Genomic DNA, 25,486 nt, shown 5'->3' on the forward strand with positions numbered 1-25,486 from the left:
ATGAATGGAAATGAGCACATGAAAACACTATAATTATGTGTCACAAAAATAGTTCATGGTTACATGATGACATTTTCTGTATCTAATAAAAGCACATTGTCTTTTGTGCAGCCACCATATTACAGACAAATACTTGCATAAAGTCTAATTGTTAGCATTTTCTATAGCCAGCTTCAGGTTGATGTACTAAATATCCCTTGCTTGGGACAGACATGGGCAAACAGGCACTAGAGACAGCCCAACCTGCACAGGCTCTGCCTTACCTACTTGTCTGACTGTAATCAAAGTTTTCATACTGATCACCTGAATGGGAACCTGAAAGGGGGAAGTGGGTATAATTAGGGGGCATGAGCTGATTGATTTAGTCACACCGTACAGTTACATCTACATAACACACATCTCCACAGCACATATTAAATTCTGGTTTGAACTCTTTTTTTTTTTTAAATTATGTTGCTATTTCTTCTTTGCTCAGCACAAGCTCATGACACCCTCTGGTCACAGGAAGATTAATGGGAACTCCTTTTGAAGCAATTCAAGGCCATGGTTTGACTCCACTATAGAGCAATCAATGCAGCTTACTCTCTGCCCTCCTAAAGGCTGAACTTGGAAGCATATTCAGGCTAAAAAAAGGTTGCAAAAGTTAAACTTTGGGTAAATAACTGGCATCTGAGAGGGGAAGGAATATGAACAAGCTATTTACAGGAGATGACAATGTCTCCTGGACATTTTCCTTGGAAGCCTCTGAGGGCAGGTCTACGTTAGGGAAGCAAGTCAATCTAAGGCAGTGGTTCCCAACCTGGTGTCCACAGACCCCTGGGGGTCGAAGAGGGTATTGCAGAAGGTCCATGGGAAAAAAAATAAATAAAAATTATCATAGAAAGTAAGTTTTAAATAAATTGCAAAGTTACAATTATTTTTAAATTTCTTATCTTCCAATAATTTTATTAATTGCTGTCCAAAAATCCATGCAGTGGATTCCTTTTTCCATTTCATGAAGTGTACATAGCGGATAGAATTGGCTTTGAAAAAGTTCTACGAATGGTGTGGGGAGGTGAGAGTGGTCTGCACTAGTGAAAGGGTTGGGAACCATTGACGTAAGGTATGCAACTGCAGCTATGAGAACAGAGTAGCAAAAGCTGACATACCTTAGGTCAACTTTCTCTGTCATCCCCACAGCAGGGTTTGATTTAGCATGTCTGGTAGGGATGCGTTAAATGGCATACTGAGGGAAATTCTCCTGTCGACTTACCTTGCTCCTCATGATTGTGAGGAGTACTAGGATTGACAGGGATGCCTTCAGCGTGCCATTTAGTGCATCCCCACCAGACATGCTAAATCAAACCCTGGAAGATTGAGCTCAGTGTCAATGCTGAGGTAAGTGTAGACATAATCAGATCTGGACGCAATTAGATGGAAGACTCACCGGTGTGATGCAGCCTGACAATTTGCACATTCAGGCAACTGCAAGAGGCTTACGCCTCTGTGTATGCACATATACATCTGCTAGATTGTGTAAAATACCATACGCTTGGTCCATGGATGAAAATCATTTCCGTTCCACTTGGTTTTCCCATTTTTAAAAATAATATGCCAATAAAATTGGCCAAAATACTGCATTAATTATATTTGATGCACAAATGTTAAGGTGTTTACGACCAAGTTTATTTATAAATTGTATCTGGCACTTTTGACTTGATTAGAATGGGTAAACCATTAGCTCTCCGGCTGTTTGAGTGGCTGTGTAGAGATCTCCAGCCATTAAACACCTCCAGCAATACAGCAGGGGGACAAAGAGAAACTAAAAGCTTCAAAAGCTGTTCCATTGGACAAGCAATCCTTTGAGCTTTCAAAAGCGTCACAGCTTACATCAATTATTCTGTATTACTTTCAGTGGCTGAACTTTAAAAAAAAAAAAAAAAAAAAAAAAAAGGTTAAAGCACAACTAGCCTGTTTGGAGGGGGAAGGTTTATATAACAAAGCATTTGCTGATTCACCAAGGAAACCTCTGCGAATAAACTACTAGGTACCTGGGTTTCCCTGGCATAAAAAGACAGGCTGGACAGGACCTTACGGATTCATACTTGGACAGACCTTCCCATGGCAAACAAAGTCTGGCGAGCAAAAACAAAACACTTTAACCACTAGTGCTGTGTGACATCCACCTTCCTCAGTTTATGCCCCTGCAAGCTTTGCTTTGAAATCCAACAAAGTCCCAAAGAACTGCCCGAACAATTTACAGGCCCCAGAAACAGATTTTTCAACTGAGGCCACTTCGTATCATGCTCATTGTCTCTGTCCAGTTCATGTGTTCCTCTACACCCTCAGTATCAGAGAGGTAGTGTGTTAGTCTGTACCTTTGAGAACAAGAAGCAGTCCTGTGGCACCTTATAGGCAAACAGATATTTTGGAGAATAAGCTTTCCTGGGCAAAGACCCACTTCATCAGATGCATGAGTGGGGGGATAGGGCTCAAAGGGATATTTAAAGAGTGAGGTCCCAATAAAAGGAAGGGTCAGAGCTGAGAAGGTCCATTCAGTCAAGGTGGAAATGGCCCATTATCAGTAGTAACAGGCCATTTCCACCTTCACTGAATAGACCTTGTCAGCTCTGGCCCTCCCTTTTACTGGGACTCCACTCTTTAAATACCCCTCTGATCCCCCCCGCCACTCATGCATCTGATGAAGTGGGTCTTTCCCCATGAAAGCTTATGCTCCAAAATCTCTGTTAGTCGAAAAGGTGCCACAGGACTTCTTGTTGTTCTCTACACCCTCAGCTTTCCCCCAGCCCTTAATTTAAAAACTACTCTGGGCCCTTTTAAATATTAATTTAAGTGCCAGCAATCTGGTTCCACTTTGGCTTAGTTGGAGCCCATCCTTCCCGTACAGGCTCTCCCTCTCTCAAAAGTTTCCTCAGCTCCTTATGAATCAAAACCATCCCAGCCTACACCATCCTCTCATCCATGCACTGAGACTTTGAAGTTCTGCCTGTCTACCTGATCATGCATGTGAAACTGGAAGCATTTCAGAGACCACCACCACAAAGGTCCTGGATTCTTCTCTCTTTCCTAGAAGCTTAAATTTGGCCTGTAGCACACCTCTCCCTACCCTTCCCTATGTCATTGGTATCTATGTGTACCATGACCATGCTTAATTTTAACAGAGACAAACAATAGCTCAAGCTACTTTAGGTGACCATACCACTTAATATTTTTGTACCACAAATACAGGACAGATAATTTAAGTCAATACTAACCCAAAGCAGAACTAGTTTAATAGATTTTAAGTCCAGAAAGGATCCATATTATCATCTTGCCTGATCTCCTGCATAATATAGGCCAAATATTTTCACCCAGTGATTCCTGTATCAAGCGTCTAGTTGAAAGTTAACATATCTTTTAACATTAGGTCATATCTGGATTTAAAGACCACATGTGATAGGGAATCCAATACATCCCTTGATTTGTCATTCCAATGGTTAACTGCCATCCCTGCTGAAAATCTGTGCTTTATTTCCAGTTTCAATTTGTCCAGCTTCAAGCCACCGCCAACCTTGTTATACTTTGTATGATAGATTAAAGAGTGCCCTACTAACAGAAATTGTCTCCTGTGCAGATACTCAGACTGATCCAGTCAACTCAACCTTCTTGTTGATCATCTGAACAGACTGAGCTCCTCAAACCTCTCACTTGAAGGCAGGTTCTTAAACATGCATCCTTCTTGTGACTCTCTTGAGCCCTTTCCAATTTTCAATATCCTTTACAAAAGTGGTATGAAGCCTAGAACTATTCAACAGTATCTTCCAGCAAACTCACAAAATGTATATTGGAACCACTTTTCAGTAAGTTTCGTTCACTGCGAGTTATTCCAGTTGAATCAGAAAAAAGGCTAAGAAACAGCAAGGTGCATTTTTTTATGATAACACACTAACTCAGATGTAGGACTGTTAGCCGGTGGCTGGGTAATGTGCAGTGAGGTACCAACTATGCCCTTGTTACCATCCGAGTTTTTAACTGCTAGAGCGCCGAGCTCTGTGCAGTGGACAGCCCGGGCCAGGCTGACAGATTTCCCTGGGTCCTAAACACCCCAGTGTTTTACTGCTAGAGCAGGGAGCTCCTAGCACTCTCACCTATGGCCAGGCTGTGGTAACCAAACAGTTAAAGTTCTTTTTATTGTGCTGGCTGTGTTGCAGTGACAGAGAGTAACAGCAGTCAGGTTCAGATCTTAACTAGTTACAAGTTTATTTAAGCTACAGTTATAAGCGCGCAGTTACAAAAGGCTATTGTCTACTTCTTATATGCTAGCAGAGTACAGGTGTTAACAGGTTACGTTACAATCCAATCCAAAGATATCTGTTACCATTTAACACAATGATACCTTAACACAACACCATCTAGTTACACAGCTCTAATTCTTTATCTGTGTACACAAAAAGGAGACCTTAATATGGGTATATCTTACCCTGCATGCATCTCTCAATACCAGTGTAGCCAAGCTGGATCGGTCACTCAATTCTGCGGAAAGACGAATACGAGGTTGGGCGTCCCCAGTTGCGGACCTCGGGAGGCAATCATCTGACCCGACCAGCAGGTAGTTGGTGGAAATGCACTCAGAGTCAGAGTGCTGCTGGGCCCATCTTTATACCCCCGGGTCACGTATTCTCTTTCTTATGTATGGTGCCAGATCATACTGGTCTGTCTTTTGTGATGCCAGTTTTTACAAGGGCAATTCTTACTTAATTTGCACTTGTAAGACAGGAGATAAGCAATTTTGGGAGTACAGGACATTCTTTTACAAGGGCGGAGATTTCTCTTCTGGGATGGCTGTGTGGGCGCATCAAATCCATCAATGCCAGCTGCGGTAATTTCCTGAGGCCCCCCCCTTACTGACAATTAGCCTGCTAGCCCTCTATCTGTGTTTTCTGTTTCTCAAGGTCACGGTGAGTCAGCACATCTGGGCCTCAGTGAGAGACACCAAAGACTGTGCTGTTTAACTACTGTTCAGAGCCCTGTGTGCTCTGAGGCACCTTAGAGGGGAGGCAAAAGCTGGTCTGTAGTGGGGAGATTTTGTCTGGCTACAAGGACAAATGCTCCCCTTAGCTCAATTTGGTTGTCATGCAAAATGAAGAACTTCACAATAAAACCAGCAGCTGTCTCTCAGACTGAAACCCAATCCATTTTCATTATTTGAAAGGGGGAAAAAATAAAGCCACAAAACTGCAAAAAGCAACTCCAGATATTCCAGACAGCTTTTGCAGGTACGTTATTTAAAGACACTGCTACTAGGACACGAATCTTTATATTCAAGCATTTTTCTTTAACGTATGTCATGAAGGCTCAAGCTATGACAGATGAAGTTACAGCTGTCTCAAAGAACAAACGGCTTGTTCTGATGGAGTATGAGTAAGGTCTGATTACAATAATAAGAAAAAAAGTGTGGGTTTCCAGAGGCTTAGCATATCAGTTTCTAAACCCAAACAGTATTTAGAGTGCATGCATCACTCCATACATTAGAAAACCCTCAGATAATACCCAGGCATTCAACTGTGGATTCTCCAATACAGAAACAAAATGCTAACAGTAGCAGCAATAGGGATGCGCAGTACACATTGGAGGGCAGAAATGAATTCTACAACTACACTTGATAAAGTCTTTAAAGTTCCAGCCTTGCTGATTTTACCCCAACCTCATCTTGTCCTTACTTACAAATTTCTTTTGGAAACACACTAGATTCATAAAGCAGACTAAATTCTGTGTCTGTAACCATGGCAAAGTTAGAAGTTCTGCTACTTCATGGGTAAAGAGATTGAGGTTATCAAAGAGATTGTGGGATTGACATTTCTAAGCCTCCATCTATGGGAGCTTCTGTTCCAGAGAACTGTGCTGAGGTTTCTCCATTGTGAATAAATCTGCATAAGAACAAACCAGTTAACCTTCATTTGAACTTAGGTACCTAGAGGAAAAAGTTACTGGCCTTACCACTGAGCCACACTGTCTTGATTCACCTTACAGTTAACCTCCTAAAAGGTTAATGCTCTATAAGACTGGAAGTGTTTTCTTCCAGATGAATATTTATTTGTGCTGAGTTTTTTATGTTAAAATGTATGTAACATCAAGTCAATGCTTCCCTTATTTGCTGGAGGTTTTTCTTGGAGGACTCACATGAAGTGGAACCTCTCTAAAGATCAGCTCATCCCCAAACAGTGGGGAAGGAGCGTGGAAGAGCACATTCCCACCCACCAAACTGTTTATGAGCTGTTGGACCAAAAAATAAAAATATTATCCCCAGAAAGTCTGAATCTTCTGCTCATCTGATCTGGTTTCACCAGCACAAGTTGTTTGCATGTCACAATACCACTGATTCTATCAGCATTAATGGGTCATCTTCCATGTTTGCAGAGCGTACTGCACTCTGAGTGCTACCTTAATACAAACACTTCACCACCACCAACGAAAGTAATGACTGCAAATAAAATCCAGCTAGGCTACACGTCAATTGCTATTGTAAATAAACGAGGAAACGTAACCCTCTCCATGCACATGTCCCTTTCCCTATCTTTTTTGGCTATTTTTTTAGGCCTTCTTTATACATTATAAAACAAGCAAAAAAGGACAAAGCACCACACTTTTCAGATAATTTGTAAAGATTCTGGAGCTTCTTCCTCAACCTCTTTGTACTTCATGACTACAAAATATCAGCTGGTTATTTAATTCCAAAGCTAACAGAACAGAAATTTTAGGTTTGATAAAGGGGAATCGCCTATTATTAGCATATATGTATTAATTTTAGTAGGCTGCATGACCAAAATCTTCAACAAAATGTCGTCACTGTACAACATGTAATTGCTGCTAACACACATTCCCCTTAGGGTCCATAAGCCAGCAGGAGGAAAAGTGGGGTAGGCGGCCATTTGCCTCCCAGCTATCTGCTCACAATGGAGTTAAATGCTGTGAAATCTATAAAGGGCATGGAAAAGTAGGACTTTATGCATGTCAGTACTGTCATAGTCACAGCAGATGGAAGTAGTAGGGGAAGAATCCATCAGCAATTCATATAGCTATGTTCAACCATATCATACATATCCCCAGCTAATTAATCTGCAAAAACAGAATATCAATACATGTTCACTTGGAATACTCTCACAAAAACAAGTAACTGCAGCCAAATAATGCATTATATTTGCTATAAAACAGACCCACCAATTCTCAGATGCAGTTAAGTGCTACGATGAATGTGTAAGCACCTAGCAAAGTATTTTCATAGCATGTGGTCTGAAGCCTTTCTTTGGTCTTATAAAAGGAGTAACAGTCTGGAATTGCTTCTCAACTTCACTCTAAATATTTTTCTTAAAAGGACTGAATAAGTTCTAATAACTGAAATTACACCAAAGAAAAAGATATACACACCAAAACAAAGCCTAGAGAAAGGCACGTCCCTTGCCAATCCTCTGACCGTGCTAGCCACAAACTCCTCAAATCTGAGCACACACATTTTGGCAGAACCTCCCAAAATGTTTTAAAAAGTCTGCAGGCTTTCACAGACAATTTGCTTGCATCCACAAGAGGAAAGCGTGCGGATGGTTTCCTTGAATTACTAGCTCTAGAGTTCAGTATCCTAAATACACCCCTTTTCACTGTGTAAATATTTAACAAAGCAATGTGTGTTCTGTGCTGAGGACTGAGCTATCCTATTAACTAATAATGCAGGTTGATGCAAGGATTGGAAAGACAAACCCTCAAAGAATGCAAGCCTCATTCTGCTATCTTCAGCAGTAGAAATCTCCTTTTCAACATACACTACTTACTGAACTCTCATATGACAGGGCATGAAATTTAACACACAGTATTCTGCAGAGAGCCTCATTAATTTTATTTGTTCTGAGGAATGTACCCCAAGAACCTGATTCTGCCAACTTTATTTGCACTGAATTGCACTTCACCTCACTGACTTTGATCACAAGGTCCGTCAGCTAACAATACACTGTACCTGGGACTCTCCCTTAGTATATATAGTATTTTAGCAAAGTTGTCACCAGTGTGGCCATTGCCAGTTAATGTTCAAGGTAACATGCTGTATGCTGCTTTATATCACATGGAAATGAAAACATGGGGTTGAAATGAAAGCTTTCCTGAAAGCACCAAAGTTACCATTTCTGTAGCATACATTTAACAGAGCCAGTCTTGCAACATGCTGGTCTCTTCCCTCTGTGATCTTGCTTCATTGCTCTTCCCTTTGCCCATCTGTCTAATCAACCTCACAGAAATATCTTCTCCAGTTTGTCAGAAGCACAACATGAGATGTCAGGTTTCTCCTCTGGATTGGTCTCAAAATATCTGTTCCACCCCAAGCTATCACTGGATGTTAATTCTCAGGGTAATTTTTTTTCTTGAAGGAGAGAATGAAATTGTTTCTCAAAAGATTAACTGATGCAGTACTGATGCGCAATACTTGTTTTTCTTTTCTTGGGGGGTGCGGGGGGCAGAGGAGCTCTCGTCCTTATAATCATGACTGCACTGCCTCCCTATTTGCAAGTGGGCTAAAGATGACAACTTTAACTCAGCTTCTCTATGGAAGTGCACTAGGTTCCTCCTCTTCCAGCCTCAATTTTTCTTGTTTAGCTTTGTTTTAAAAATCAGTCCAGGCAATACCTTCCAGGTCTCTATATTTCTATAGGCAAAATAATATAAGTTGATTTTAATGAGGAATCTGATGTGTGGGCTCCCCTGCTCACTGCACCCAATTTAAGTCACACTCTGAGTTCAAATTTCTCCAACAACATTAGGGGCTTTCACACTGCAGAGTCAACAATTGCCTCACTGAGCATGGAAAATTCCAATCCCTGCTTCTTAGTATAGCATCTTTTGGCTTTCTCCATCTTCCTCTGGCAAATGACTCCCTCAAGAATCGTGATGCAATTACTTTCTTAAGAGAGCTACTAAACATGATGCTTTATTCCTTTGCTTGATAATGGCATCTTGGTTAAGATTCACAGTTGTATAGTCCACAACATAAATATTAACTGCCTATTCCCCTTTGTGGATAGGTCAACTACAGGTTGAATCTCTCTAGTCTGGAGCTCTGGGTTTGGACTCAGGAGTTCAAAGAGCAGGAGGGGGATCAGGGCTGGGGTGGAGGGGGTCAGTGCCTGAGAGGGGCTGGGGTGCAGGCTCTGGGTAACACCTACTTTCAGCAGTTCCTGGAAGCAGCAGCTCCACCATTCCACCCACCCCAGGCTCCTGCATAGAGGCACAGCCAATGACTGCAGCGCATGCTGCCCCATCCACGGATGCCACCTCCACAGCTCCCGTCGACTGGGAGCTGGGATCAGCAGTGCCCAGAGAAGGGGCAATGTATGAAGCCCCCTGGTTGCCCCTAGGCGCAGAAGCTGGAGGGGGGGGGACATGCCAACTGCTTTCCTGGGACCCACAGAGCACAGAGGCTAGCAGGAAGCCAGCCACTGTGCCACTGCCGGCCAGCCAGTAAACAGCCACAGGATTTCTTTTTGACTCCATGTTCTGGTCTAAAACTAAGACACCCGCTCACCCAAGGATCCACCATGTAGTTTAACTCACCTATACTATACTTACAGGAGATGTATTACCACTAGTAACCTTTCTGCTGGAAAAAGTACCAGCCAGAGACATCTACTATTCACAATTCTTTTTCAAGCATATTTTACGTCATGTTTTCTTAATTGCTTACATACCCTATTGACGTACAGTAAACTCTTCAATCAACCGATACTCTCAAATAACTAGCACTGCCACAAGGCGCCATCCCAGTGCCTAGGCTGGGGGCCGCCGAGCACGGGTGGGGAGTGCGGCGGGACAGGAGGCTGAAACACGGGGAACCACCCCCCACAGCAGTGTAGCTGGGTCCTGAGCCGCAGGGGGCTGCTGAGCCGCAGCAGGACCCAAACCCCCACACTCCTCCTGTGTATGGCCAGGTCCTGAGCCACTGGGAGCTGCAGCCGGACAGGCGGCTGGAGCCAGTGTCTGTCCGCATGCAGCAGCACAACCTGAGCTGCTGAGCCCCAGGAGGGAATGCAGAGTGGGCTGTGCTGGCGCTCTGGGGCCCCCTGCTGTAGTGCTTCCCCATCGTCAGAGCTGGTGGCAAGGGATCCCTCTCTTTTAACCGTAATATTTTCATATCCCGAACCTCCCGGTTCCGGGGCTGCCACGTATGGAAGAGTTTACTGTACACGGAACTTCCATACAGAGAGGACCGCACAGCCCAACACAGACAGGCTGTGTGCCCCATAAACACTGGGTGGAGGGAGAAGAGAACGATGATTTTCCTAATAAACCTTGCAAAGAGCATGACCTGTCAGATTGGCGGCAAGTCCAAAGAGGAACAAATATTCATTAAGAGAGCATTACGCAGCCAGCCCACGACTTTATGAATGCAAACAACAGTGAAGGGGTTAGAGTGACCCTATATTCTCTTCCATATTTGCAATTCAATATGCAGTCCCTGAGGAACAATGAAGGCTTTAAAAAAAGTAAAATGAGGTTTACACAACCATCTAACAAACAACATCAAATGACCAGCACTGCACTCTAGAGAGTTTCCATAATATTTCATGGTTGCAACATCGTGTCAGAGTGATGTGGTAAAACCATATCAAATGTGCTGGAGAGGAATTTCAGTATGATTTTTATACAGGTATCTCAGCACATCTTGCAGTGGATTGTCCAAGCATAACTGTGGCCTGTGAGGACAGAGGTCTTACATTTAAGGCCTAAGATGGAAAGTCATTAAATCTATGCTCTTTTCATCAAAAACTTCCTCACTCAACTAGTTTAATCTACCCGTACACCTCAGTTTGCCTGTCTTTAAAATGGGGATCACAGCATTTATGCATGGGGATGTTATGAAGCTAAATTAACCAAAAAGTGCTGAGATCCTTGGCTGGAAAAAATAAAATATAAAAATAAAACCTACTGGCTGAATTTGGCAGTACAATATCAGAGCTTCCTTTTCCAGCCTACATTCCAAACAGGGTGATCCCCAGCATGGAAAGATTCCACAGAAGAGAGAATGAAGGAGTCTTCACGTAGGTCAGTGTGAACACTATGCTGCTCTTCAGCCAGCACAGATCCAATATTCTGGAAAGGGGAAGGACAATCCAAAGGTCGGTGAACAACTCATTCGCTGCTGAACATGTCTCAGGTGATTTTTTTTTTTTTTAACTTTTGAAGGACTCATTCGTTTCGTACATAATGTTTATTTCCTTCTATTAATGGCAAAATAAAATGGTCATCAAACATCTATTTTGAAGAGGAGCGCTATTTTAAACAAAATAGTTATTGATGTTATTCCACTTTTAGCCAGATGAATATAAAAATGAAGTGTGGTGGGGAGGTACAACCTAGGGTATGTCTACACAGTAAAGTTATTTTGAAATAACAGCCATTATTTCAAAATAAAACTTTCCTGGCCACTACACAACACGATCTCTTTTTCGAAATAATTTCAAAAGAGTAGTTGACTTATTTCAAAATAGGTAAACCACATTGTCCAAGGAATAGCACCTATTTTGAAATAGCCATTTGAAAACAGGCTGTGTAGACAAGGAACAGAGTATGTAAAAATCAGCTGTGTGCATCCAATCGCTCTATTTCAAAATAGGCTCTACTGGGTGTAGACACTATATTTTGAAAGAACTAAGCGCTATTTTGAAATGCATTTGTGTGTGTAGCAGCGTTATTTCAAAATGAGCTCTTCCTGAATCTCTCTCCCACTGTGCCCTTTAAAAATGGGGTTTTGCCACAAAAATTCATGTCTCTCTTCAACAGATGCTATTGTAAGACATAATCAGAGGGCCTTGGGTCTGCCAAATACTAGCCAACATTTGATGCTAACTACTGGCCTGCCAAAATGTCAATAGTGTTAAGCTATTTCAATTGATATAGACTTGCCTCCACAAATATGAATGTGTTCAGAAAGCTGCTTATTATTACACATGTTCCCTTGCACTTCTGCACCAGAAGCTTTAACAATACAAAGTGGATCACATGCAAATTAAGTATTTATTCAATTATCTCTCTAGGCTGGCCCATCCACATTTATTACCAGTGAATGTTGAGCAGCATCAAATGATGCTCTCAAATCAATAAACATGCCAGATGTATCCATCAACCTCCTACCTTGGCTCCATCCACACTGATAATCCGATAGCTGTTTCTTGTGCTGTCATAGAAGTAGGAAACAGTTACAGCCTGCTTGCTTGCAGGAACCCAGTTCTTCTTGGTGCTGGGGTCAATTTGGAAGACATGTGCTCTGGTGGTGAAGATGGGCTGTTCTCTGGAATAGGGAGGGACAGGAGAAATGGATGCATGAGTATGTGGAAGATGAAATGTCGCAGAAGTCCACTCTTGATCAACCATGTTGAAAACAGCAGGGCCTAACCTCACAGTTCAAGTGTGATAACCCTAGAATTCTAAATGGAAAGAAAAACACACTGCACTAAAATTACTATCTGAATCAGCACTAACTATTCTCAGCCTTACTGTGAGACATTTAACTTACTGACCTTGACCCCCTCTTGGGCCACCAATACAAATGCAATTTTACTTCCCATGTTGCTATAACTGGGCATTGTTAAACACACTGGCACCTTTTTCTGCTAATTAGCACATCATTTAAATTAAATTTCATTGACACACATCTTTGCCAAATTGATCTGCTTTCTCTAAAAAACACACAGCTTTCCTTCCGCATATCACTCAGCCATATGACTCAGTCAGAACTCACTGCCGATTCTCCTTAAAATTTTATCAAGCCAAATGCCCAATATCACTAAGTACATACTAAGAAGTCTCAGTCCTTTGGTTCATTCTGTTCTCTGGGATGTGCACGAAAATGTCATCAACTGCAAAAATAGCTATCCCCCAATAGGCAACAAATGTATTACATTTCACTTTAAAAAGCTGAATTTATGAGTGAAGCATCTGGGGGTCCTACTTTAGAGCTTCATTTCCAAACCATAACACTGTCAGATTTCATGAAATCGTGTGAGAACGCGACTCAAAGTAAAGGTCGGCTTGTTTTTAAAGATGACAGTAGAAATAGTATGAGAGAAAAAAAGAAGCTGGGTTGGAAGAAGAATATATATGTGATACACAGGAAGCTATTTGGATTGAAGACTAAAGTTAAGAGATTTATTAAGGGAGTAATGTCAGTAATCAATCTAATTCCAATTCAAATGGTGCTTTCCATCCAAGTTAAATGTTAAACTGCAAAGCAAACTCTACTGTATTTATAGAATCCTTTATTCCTGAGTTGGATGGATAACAGATTATTATATAAAACTGTGAACATTACATGACATCAATGTTCAAAATATCACATATAGAGAATTATATAAGCAAGACGTGATCTTGATGCAACTATGGCAGGATGCAGAAATGTCAGTTTATTCCAATACAACCCACCATACCAGCCCCAGAGAAACAGGATGTCTACAACACACAAACTGAAGAGGCTGCCATAAGGTGTTTTGCACAAAGCCAACTGAGGATGTTTAGGTAGAATGTCAGTAGGAATTTCTGGTGTGTTTTAAATTTACCCACCTCAAACCCATCCATCTGTACACATATCTGGCCTGCATGTTATCCATCATGTTTAGTCCTCTGCTCCTCCCAGCTGACTATTACACTCACTGGGGATGTTATCTTAGGCTACGGCTACACCTGGAAGAGTAATTTCCATCTTACAGAGACAAACGCCACACAAACTGGAAAAGTAGCTGCCACGGTGGAAAGGCAGAAGGAGTTAGCAGCCCTGAGTACACAGCTAGCACCTCAGGCCTAGTCTACGCTATGCTCCACCTCCCAAGTTGATCTAAGCTATGCAACTGCAGCTATGCAAATAGCATAGCTGAAGTTGACCTACTTACAACCATCTTCCATGCGGTACCATCAGTGGGGGGTTGCTATTCTATTGACTCTGGCTACTCTTACCCTGATGGTGTACTGGAGCAGATAGGAGAGCACTTGGAGGTCTATTTATCGCATTTAAGCAGATCCACCATGTAGCAAAGATAAGATCTCAAACAGGATTGTACTCAAGGTAACTAGCCTCTTCTACCATCACAGCTACTCTTCTATTGCTAGTGCCCTAACTATCAGGACTAGCTAGGGTGCGTGTCCTTGATTGGAAATTACACTTCCAGGTCCAAATGTAGACCTAGCTCTAGACTATAAAATCTTCAGGACAGGTACTGTTTTCTGCTCTGTTCGTACAATCTGGCTCTTAATCTCGAATGAGCTCTCTAGGTGTTGTCATCATACAACTAATTAACTGATTGTATAAATCAAGATGAATAAAAAGTCAGAGGCTCTACATTTACTGGCACAGAACAAATCTGATTCGCTATGAGTAGAAGTAACCTGGCAAAGATGTTTGCTGATGAAAAGACTAATGAAGTCTAAAAATGAAAGAAAAAAGTGCAGGAGCAGTAGTAATGTTTTTTCCTTGTAAGACATATGCAAAGTTTTAAATTTTTCAGGAGCTGTTGAGGAAGTTTCTGGATGGATGACAGTGCCAAATTCAATAAATTCAGTACTCATGAAGAAGATACTTCAAATAAAGTGGAACTCTCTCATTATGTCAGTGACGGAATATAATTTATATCTGTTATTTCTTATTGGTAGCTCTGTGGGAGTGTTGGTATATGCAGTCCTAGATATGTGAACTTGGCTCTCATTTCATATGCTAATATTTGTGCAGTGCTTAGTGAGAAAAAAGGGGTATTTCTCTAAACTATATATAGACTACTTCAACCTTAAATCGCTCAAGTTCTGAGGCCTAAAACCCACATAGGTGTTAAGTTTTTATTTTGCAGTATTATTTTATTATAATACACTCATTCCTCACTATACAAGCACAGTTGGTTCCCAACTTTCAGCTTGTAGGCATAAACTCTTAAGAGGGACACAAAATTCCCATTAAAATACATGTAAAAGTCTCTGATTCGTTCCAAGTGCTCCTAACTCAGCGAAGGAGTGGCAGCACGTCGCGTTGCTTTTGAAAGGTAAGTGAACTTTGGGTTTGGAGGGGGTTGGGAGGGTTAAAGGCTGGGGGCAGTTTGGGGCCATGAGCAGGAGGGAGGGTTAAAACATGGTGGCAAGTTGGGTCTGCAGGGCAGGCAAGGGGTTCAAGCTGTGGTGGGCTGGATCTGCAGGGAGTCGGATGAGGCTCATATTAGAGGGGTGGGGAGATTTCATTTGTCTAGTGAACAAAAAGTTAGGTATATGCATCCCTCGTTTTAGCAAGTACTCATAAGTAAAGCACTTGTTTAACGAGGGACGAGTGTACAGTCTATTCTCTACCATGCCATTAATTACCTTCATGCTAAAACATGTTAGAATGCCACCTGAGTAATCAGCTAAGCTTATCTGTAATGGGGAAGTCAAGGAATTTTCCCCCTTTAAAATAATGCTCTTTGGCTCTTAAAAAATATTAACTAGCTCAGTAGCTAGAGATGAAAATCAATATTCTGCTCATTGCCTTGCTCTATATCTTTGTAAGCATAACACGTAACATTGTCATCGTGTATCTGCAGACTGACAGTCCCAGGACCTCTGCCACTGCTGCTTGTAGTTTTGCCATTCTTGCCTACTTCTGTTGAGAAACCTTTGGAGCAGGGGGCAGAACCCTTTTTGGGTGGTGTGCCATTGACCCACAGAAAAATCTGTCAGGGGCCACAAAAAAGCCCACCCCACAAAAACTGATGTGGCCCCTAAATGAGACACCCTCACTCCCCTCCCGCTCTAGTACCATAGGCAGATTCATAGACAAGGGCAGACTTAGGTTCAGGGCCTCCCCCGGGCCAGCTTAACTCTTCTGGGGGCCTGGGGTGTGACCAAAAATGGGGGGATGCAGGGTTAAATGTATGGGAGGGGGCTGCTGGGGAGTGAGTATGGGTTTGGGCAGGAGAGGGTGCAGGAACAGGCTGAGGGTCTGAGTGGGAGGGGGTACAGGAGCAGAGTGGCATGGTCTGGGCAGGAGGAGCGGGCTAGCAGCTCTTACCTCCCCATGCTTCCCCCGACAGCCCCTTCCCCGGCTGGGGAAACAGCAGCAGCAGGAGAAAAGCCTCTCCAGGGAACTTTTTCTCCTGCCCTTACCCAGCACCTCCCCACTCCCACCTCTTGCTGCTCTCACTGGCTGGAATTCTGGCCAGAGTGGCAGAGGAAGACTCTCTGCAGGCAGGACTACGCTGCCATTCCTGAAGCTGGTGTAGAGGAAGAAGGAGCAATGGCACGTCCTGGCCCTGCCCCCGACACACACAGTGGCAGAGACTGTGGGCTGGATTGGACCCTGGCTTGTCCAGAGGTACAGAAGGAAAAACCTAAAGGAAACTTTCCAGTGGCGGGGGGCAGCAGAGATGCCTGCAGTGGCAGTGAGTTCAGCAGAGAGCATTCCAATTACTTAAAACACTTGCCTACTGGTACCTACAAAATAAATGTTGATATCTGGGGGAAAAAAAAATGGTTCAGGGGAATCTCAGCAGTGGTTAAAATTCCAGCCAACGAGAGCAGCTGGGGAGGGGTGGGTGGGTAGAGTCTGGCAGGAGCAGGAGGAAAAGCTCCCTGAGAGGCTTCTCTCCTGCCGCTGCCATTTCCCAGCTGTGGGAATACGATCTTGCCTTTTCGAGTGGTATTGACTTCTGAACATTGGAACTCTCACTGCACTTCTGCATATCAAGTTACCTAGTACTCCACGGAAGAGGGTGTGCATGCAACGTAAGGTCAAGGCTGAAGATGTGTAAGAGTGGAGGTGGGAGGAGGAACAGATGACTGTCCAACTTAGAAAACCAAAGTAAGGAAAATACCGTGGGGGGAAGACCTGGATGATGCAGAAATGAAAGGGGATGGGTACGTAAAAATGACCATACTAGCTCAGACCAATGGACAGTCTAATCTAGTATCCTGTCTCCAACAAGAGTCAATACCAGAGCTTCACGGAGTGTGTGCAGACAGCGCAATGTTGTCGTGGTCCACACCTATCTTCCACTTCTGACTTCTTGCAGTGGTTAAGAGCTGCTATGGACAGGGGGTTGCATACTGACCCACCTAGCTAATATCCACTGAAGGACCTGGTCTCTTTTTTGATCCCAGTTTTATTTTTGACTTCCACAGAGTCCCAAAGCAATGAGTTCCATGGCTCAATTAAGTGTTGTGTGAAAAAGTACTTCCTCTTGTTTGTCTTAAACCTGCTGCTTATGAATTTCATCACAGAACTCCTGACTTTTGTTTGGAGGATAAAGCATATAATGAAGGAAAAATTAAAAATTAGGCGACAGAGAAGTGCAAGAACTGACGAAGACAAAAGTCACACAGAAAACAATGCATCCCCCCCAAGTGAATGCTTTAATTTCTAATTAGCACCCTCAAGTACAAGATATATTTACAAACAAACAATTGGTCAAATTTGGAGTACACCACGAGGGCCAAATTCTGCTTTCACTTACATTCACAACACAGCTTCAAACGTTGTAAGAGAATAATTCAGTTCCATTATAATCTAACACCGAGATTTGCCAAGCATAAACAACATGTATTAGTCACATTTCAAAGCCAAATAACTTGAAACTGACACGAAATAATAATACGCAAAACCAACATCTGTTTTATTTAAGCATATTGTAATTTGTACTTAGTGCATCTCATAGGCCACCATATTACAAAACACCAGATTGTAGTACAATTAAGTTATTTTATGAGCCCTACAAAATGCCTCCAACAGCACAGTATTGCATTGGCACTCTCTACAATGCAGCGGGAGGAAGATAAGCCTCAGAGACTACCTCTACACTACAGGAGAAAGTTGACTTAAGGTACACAACTCAAGTAAATGTAAATAATGTATCTGGAGCCCACATACCTTAAGCTGAGTTACCGCAGGGAGCTGACATGAGAAATTCAGGCTCAGTTGTTGGATGACTGGACACACACAGTTACACCATACTCTCGCTGGTTTGATTTTGCACAGCTTCAGAGTTTTCAATTCCATCAACACTACATCTTTTTTATGCATAAATTATATGAAATATTCAAGACTAAATATGCTAGGTCACTCACTTGCAAATTTCCATTTCCAAAGCACACATTGTAATTTAAGTGAATGCTCATATACCTCCAAGATACAAAAGACTTCTTCTTGTTTCATATTGTTCTGTCGATGTTTTTTAAAACGGGGCGTCTCTCTCTCTATACTGCATAAAAATCGGATGAGTTTGTTTTTATTTATAAGCCCTGCAGCATATACTATATACCTACACCGTCCAAGGAATAATTAATCCGTTCACAAGAACGGCCATAACAGTAGTATTCAGAACAATATAACTAAACTCACTCTAGGGAAGTAACTATGCACGCTGTGAAAGCGGAATCTGATCAGGTGACTAAATTATCAAACTTGTATTAAATAAGTGGAATTTTTCAAACACTTTCTGAACACACCTTGACCTCAGCTCTGGCCTCAGTGCAGTCACAGCTATCAAGTCCCTCCTACTGTTTTGATAAGTACCGTAGAAAGAATTCCAACAATAGTGACTACTGTTGAGGCATAACCCAGAAATATATGATAAATCGCTCTTCCACAAAGTAGGTATTCTTGTGCAGTAGATAACTATGATCACTGTAACAGCATTCTTTCTTCATAAATTATAAATGAACAAATAAGTGCATCATAGTGTAAGTATTGGGGGCAAATTCTACAGTCATGATTTATTTCATTGGCAAGATTGTGTTTCCTTTTAGAAGAGTTAAATTTAAATTTGAATATGAGCAATAGCATTGCCATCTCTCACAATTCTACAGAGTGTCTAGAGATATTTGGTGTTTTTCTTAAAGCCCCTGTGAATGAAAGATGGCAATGTATAAACATCTACCTTCTTTAAAAAGTACATTCCAGCCATTGTGGTCATGAAGAAAAGCCTGAAGAACCCATCAAAACCAAAACAAAAACCCAAAGATTACAAAAAGATGCTAAATACTTAAGCATCTCATGCACTTTAAGTCACCATTATGATTATTATGGGCTTTCTGAATGCTTGGGGTTGGTCAGAACATAGGACTGGCCAACTAAGTCAGACCAACGATCCTGTTGTCCACTGGCAGCTTCCTTTAGTCAAGTGTCAGGGCTCCTTCTGCACTGGCATTCCAAGTGCAGAAAGCGGGGGCCTGCAAAAACTTAACACCTTGCCTATACACAGGCTTTACTTGAAAACTTCCCAAGATTACAGATACCCTGGAAGGCAGACTGCCACCACCCCAGTCCCTGGAGACCCCTTAAACCCAGGCTGGCACACTGGGGAATGCCCATCCCCCCGAGGGGAAAACTCCAGCCTCATTCTCCCCTCCACAAAGGGCTTGAGAACAGCAAGCAGTAATTTGATGGCTATGCAGCCGAAGGCAAGTACACAGACAGACCCTTCTCAGGACACATCAGATAATTTGCTTTGAAAAAGCGATTTATTCACAAAACAAGGGAAAATCAATCAGAGTTGCATGCAGAGAAAACTCTCTGGGATTCAGCTTAAAAGTTATAAGGGGAAAAACACAGTCAAAACAACAACAAAGAACAGAGCAGCAAACAAAACAAGGTAACAAGTGAACAGTAGACAGCCAATCCAACCAAATTCAAAATAACCATAACCTGATAATATCTAACTGTACACTTCCTTTTACTCGCACCTCTATGGATGATTTCGAGACTGTCAGTTATTTATGATTTTCATTCCAACTGCCGGGCATCTCTCTCTCTGCTGTCCCAGCAGACAAAAAGCCCTGAAAACTGCAATTGTTCTCAGTTCAAACAAAGTCACTCCACTCCCATTGGCACAAGCTACCTCAGGAGGAGGTTAACACCTTCCCTACTCATTCACGACAGTCAGAGGCTTAGGAACATCCAGAGCATGAGGCTGTGTCCCTACTGCTGGTGACAGACTTCACCCTGGGCAATGAGGCTGGGGCTCAGCTCTGGGCCTCTCAGAAAGGGTGGGAACACAGTGTAAGAAGTAGAACACAGGGCAGCCAACCCACAGTGCCACCTGGACTGCATCATGCCTCCCCCAGCCAGCCTTCAGCACCACCATGTCCACGATGTATGAGGCTTTGGTGGCACTATAAAGGGCCTGGGGCCCCAGACTCCACTTCTGTTTCAATAACAGTGGTGACAGCGTGGAGCCCCATCCCCTTTTAAAACACCAGGACCCAGGCCTACTGAGAGAGAGAGAGAGGACGACCAGAACTGCATGCTGTGTTCACACTGTGGATGTACCATGGACATATATAATGGCATTAGAATATTATTCTGTCTTACCTACCCTGTTCCTAATGTAATACTGAAATTCTGCAAACTGTCGTTTTCTTCCACGCACACAAGCTGAAAACAAAGCCCCGCTCCCACAGCGGATTCTGTGTGTGGCGACAACAAACCACTGCGATCATAGGGAGCTGCACTGACTTCCACGGTTGCAGGGAATCGCCTCCAGTTCATAGAATCACAGAATCCTAGGGCTAAAAGGAACCTTAGAAGGTACCTTGAGGGTACCACACCCTTGATTAGTCAAAACTGTGTGTGTGTGATGTGACATGCATAAGCTCAATAAGGTTATTCAGAGGAAAGTACTTGTAGGATCAGGGCTCAGGTTCACAAAGAACATAGCACGAGTTCCAATCTAACATTTCTCAAGGATTACATGCTCAAATTCTTACAAGAAAATTCTCCTTTAGTAGTCTCTAGTCACTTGCATTTTACCTGCACTGACATACTGAAAAACGACCTATGGAGAATCATAGTGAACTAAGAACCAGGCTTTTCTAAGGCCTAGAACTCACTCATGGTCATGCTACGAAAGGAAAAGCACAAGATTGCGAAGCTTTTTAAGAAAGAGTGATCTTTTAACATAGCACAGGTCTTAAATGCAGTAGAGAGAAATACATATATGATGTCCTAACAATAAAGCAATGAGTAAGCAGCAGAAATTAATTCTGCAGTCAGGAAATGTATGAAATGACAAAGTCTGAAGATGTACTGAAAAACAAGATATATCTGGGTCAGAAAAAGACTCTTCAGGTTGAAACTCTCCAATCTGGCACACACTGATTTGGCATCATCCATTGTCTAGCATGATTGCAGATATCTGGATGTCCACTTATAATGGGCATGGCCAAGTTTCCTGCAGTCCCATAAAGTTTGTTTACACCACCAGTCCTGGTTCCGAGTGTTCTGTACTGTTACTTAGCTGTAACTTGCTTACTAGGCTCTTGGGGGACATTTAGGAGCAATAGAAAAGTTGGTAATGCTGCTAGACAATACTGACTTCCCATGGTGCGGCAAATTGTCTGGTTCGGCACCAGTCAGGTCCCTAGGGTGCCAGACTAGAGAGGTTCAACCTGTCCTCGTAACAGAAAACTGCACACATTTTTAGAAATTGGGAGTATAACTATGAGCAGCTGTAACAGTGGACAACTGGAACCAAAAATAACACTGTGACCAGTGTGTCATATTTGCCATCTGTTGCAAGCTTTGGTTCCACATGCTTGGTAATGCACCTGACTTTCCACTGTGCACTGTACTAATAATTAATAAAGGCCAAGCAAGCTCAGGTGTCTGCAGTTTCTTTGACTGCTTAGTAAGCCTGAACCTGAATTGGTAATGCTCACTATTTTACCATCGCTTTAGTTTGCATTACTTCCATATACTTATATATATTTTGAAGTATTTAAAATAATTACTTGCTGTTCATACAATTTATATTGGTTACAGAGTTTGCACGTCTCCAGAGAGCATGAAAACCAATCATTGCCCTATTTGTAATTTCTAGCAACTGCATTAAAGAGGCCCTGAAGCAAATAGTGTATCAGGGAGTCATATGTGCAGCCATGGCCACAAAAAATGAAACAACACACACATCACATTTCAAAACCTATGTGGTCATTTTTTTTTTTAAGTAATGATTTCTGGCACCTGCATCAAGACAATTCCCCGATTCCATAACACATGCCCTTCAAGATTGGTTGTGCGTGTCCATTTGCCATTTAAATCATTGCTCTCAGGTGGGCTGCGGAGGAGGAGTTCAATAGGCAGGCTGCCCCAGGAGACAGGACTATCCCAGCCCTCTCTCACTGCAGCAGCTTGGGGCCAGGTAAGAAGCCCCTCTCCATGGTTGCTGCAGACAGAGCAGGCGGAGCTGGGGGAAGGGTGTGTCTGCTCCCTGGCTGGGGCAGGTCCAGGTTCAGCCCTGCACTCCCCAGCCTCAATGAAGAATGCAGCACACTGTGCATTTTCCCTGGCTCTCTGACAAAGGGTAACAGCCAACAGTGTCTCCATATAAATGCCATAAAAGATACCTGGGGGTGGTAGGCTCAAGGCTGAAACAATCTTGGATGGTGACAGAGATGCCCCCAGCCAGCCCATTGCCTCCCCGGTGATTCCATCTCTTATGTATGGTTTTATGAGAAGCAATCCCATTCCAGGCACATCCCATTTTCCCAGCGCAACCAAACCCTTACCTTGCTTTAAGTTATGGTAAGAGGAAGCTGTGTACCCAATTTGGTGGTGCCAAATCTTGCTGATTAGGAATAATTCTATAAGAGAGACAAACGGACCAACTCGCTCAAGTATATGTGTAGTAGATGAGAACACGATTCAGTATAGAAGAAAAGTTACTTTCTAAAAGACAGCTATTTAAAATGGAGGTTTCTTTTATATTGCAGAAATAGAATAAAGACTCTGCCTCAGTATTACATGGGATGTCTGTGATTTTTGTGACTGAGCCAATTCCAAAAGTGTGTCTATTCTCCTTATTCAGAACTAATCTATTAAAAAGGAATTTTCCAGAGCTATTCAAGCACAAAGGTACTACCATTAGAAACAGTTACCACATTCCAGCTGGGAGCATGTCTCCCAGCTCGGCCGGACAGACATATGCTGGCTCTGCTTAACTGAGCACGTCAATAACAGTGATATGGAATGGGTTTGCTGCCTGAGTACAGTCCCAGAGGGTCAGGTGCATTGTACTCAGGCAGCTAAACTGTTCCTCTACTTGGGAAGTATTATGGGCATCAGTGGAGGAACAGATAAGCATATCAGTGCAAGGACAGGGAAAAACAACAACTGCATTCAAGACTCTCCGTCCCATAGGGAGTTCACAAATAATATCTGCAAAGACAAAACTGCAGATCTTCAACACAAATGTGAAGAGTGCGCTCTTGTACAGATGCAAGACCTGGAGTACTAGAAAGTCCTTAAATCACAAGCTGCAGATATTCATAACGAGATGCTTGAGGCGCACGCTTCACGTCAAATGGCAAGGCTTCATCACAAATGAGGAGCTTTGCAACAGAGCAGGATAAGAACCAACTGACATTGAAGTCAAGAGAAGAAAGTGGGGATGGCTAGGCCACACTCCCAGAAAAGCATCATCCAGCATAGTCCCTCAAGCTCTCACATGGAACCTGCAAAAGAGGAAGACCTTGGACAGTGTGAAGAAGGTCTACTGAGATTGAAGGACAACAACTGGGGGACCCCTGACGCCAGCTAGAAGCTGTGTCCCAGGACAGAGAGAAGTGGAGGAGACTTGTACATGGCCTATGTGCCACGTGGAGTACAGGTAGTTGTAGTAGTAGCAGCCGTAGTTAAACTCATGCCCCCACTTGAGTGGCTAGTTTTAGCACACTAGCTAGAACACAGTCAGTATGTCAGGTGAGTTGAGCTGTGAGGCATGCTCCCAGATGCCATGTAGCTGGCCCTTAAAGTGTCTTCCAATAGTACTTGCGAATGTTAATATAAATAAAAAAAAAACCCACACGCTACAGGCCCAACTGGCAAGCCTCATTACTGCCACTTCTTCCTTTTTTTGTTCTCCTAATAAGATAAAGGAAAAACAACCTTTCCTAAAGTATTTTACACCACCATTAAATCTTACTGTGAAACTAGCATAGAAAATGTAAGACAAAAAAAAAACTAATGCTACCTTCAATCCCCATTTTTATGTAAAAGGATGTTTATGGAAAAAAACCCAAGCCTCATTTCCTGTTCTACAGCAGTATGTGGCAGGAAGAGTGGGAAGCCAGTTCAATGAAAATCACTTTGGAGGAGCAATGTGAAGTTCCTGCTAATGAAAGCGAGACTCTCAGTGGATTGATTAGCTCAGCAGATTGGTCATGGCACATGAAAGCTCTTCACAGGGGCGACACCAGTTCATGTCAATTCTTGGTCAGCTGTACAGGAAAGATATTGCTATCCAATAATTGTCTGACGGCCTCCGTGAAATTCTCTCAATGGAGTAGCTAGGGGACAGGTGTCCACATCTCATACCCCAACAAAATTCTCTACCACAATTTACACTGTGGGGCAAAGCTTTTTGGCTGCATCAGTCAAGAGGCGAAGATTTGATTGAGCATGAAGAAGAACTACTCTTTCATCCTGTGAAGTTGCTTTTTGAGGTCTGGGGAGAAGCATATTTGCAGGTAGAACAAAGACTTAGACAGCACATACAGTGTAGATTCTGTGCAGTTAGGGAAGGGGTATTAGTTCACCAAATCACCTCTACTTGCAAGCACCACGTTCACTACAGAATTGTTTTGAGTGTGTCTGTCCTCTAAGAAAATTAATGATGTATGAATTTAGTAATTTCATCAATTGCTATTCATCTTTTTCAAGTCACACTGTTAGAAAGCACTATGCCAGAAAATTAGTGTAAGCAACAAGTACTTGTGCAAGATTAATTTTTAATCAGTAGGATGCAATCTAGTCTGTCTTTAGAGAAAGTGAAAATAATGGAAATAAAGCACATCTTGACACAACCGTCTTCTTATTCAATAAGAATGTGTCTGTCTAGAGACTGATGAGCAAGAAAATGTTTCCTGGTCAACATGTCGTGTGTTTGTTCCTTCCTCACTGAAACTTCTGCAGTGTACTGGGAAGCAATGTAGCAGGGAATCTTTGAACATCTGACTTCACATAAAATGTCATCCACAGTACGCAAATAAACAGCATCTGCTGTTCAAAGAATATATTTTTGATGTTACTGGGACTGGGCACTGAAGCTAAGAAATAATTAGGCAATATAAGTAATACATGTATCCTTTGGTTCAGAAGTCTGCATGGCAGAAACAACATGTTCAATGTTATAAGTTATACAGGTTTTAAGATAGTTTCGTAATTTCTTTTCTCTCGCCCCACCCTTTTTTTTGTGGGGGGGGGGGCGGCGGCATTCTGGTAGCAACCAAAAGCTTGGATCAGGTAAGGGGCCCTATTATTTAAGGCTTCCTACAGACACAAACACATTCCGTCCTCATCCTGCTGTATAAAACCATCCCTACACAGTTCAGAGTTCTGCATAAAAGAAATTACTGCCAATTGAAACATCGGGAATCACATCAGAACTCCTGATTAGCTCCTTGAAAAATCAAAATTTAGCTGAAAAGCCTTGTGCAGAGCTTGGTTTACATTTCATAACACTTGCCCACT

At 42.5% G+C, this 25,486-nt stretch overlaps 1 protein-coding gene across 2 annotated transcripts in view; it reads right to left on the reverse strand.

The window, feature by feature from the left end:
- HOMER2 (homer scaffold protein 2) overlaps window positions 1–25,486 on the reverse strand; it is a 119,746-nt gene that overhangs the window by 52,647 nt on the left and 41,613 nt on the right. For both annotated transcript variants that reach the window (XM_075006916.1, XM_075006915.1), the window contains exon 2: window positions 12,148–12,304. In XM_075006916.1, coding sequence (XP_074863017.1) covers window positions 12,148–12,304 — 157 coding nt within the window. The remainder of the gene's footprint in view (window positions 1–12,147; window positions 12,305–25,486) is intronic.

Source organism: Carettochelys insculpta, chromosome 12 (genome assembly GCF_033958435.1).
Source record: "Carettochelys insculpta isolate YL-2023 chromosome 12, ASM3395843v1, whole genome shotgun sequence".
Lineage (NCBI taxonomy): Eukaryota > Metazoa > Chordata > Testudines > Carettochelyidae > Carettochelys > Carettochelys insculpta.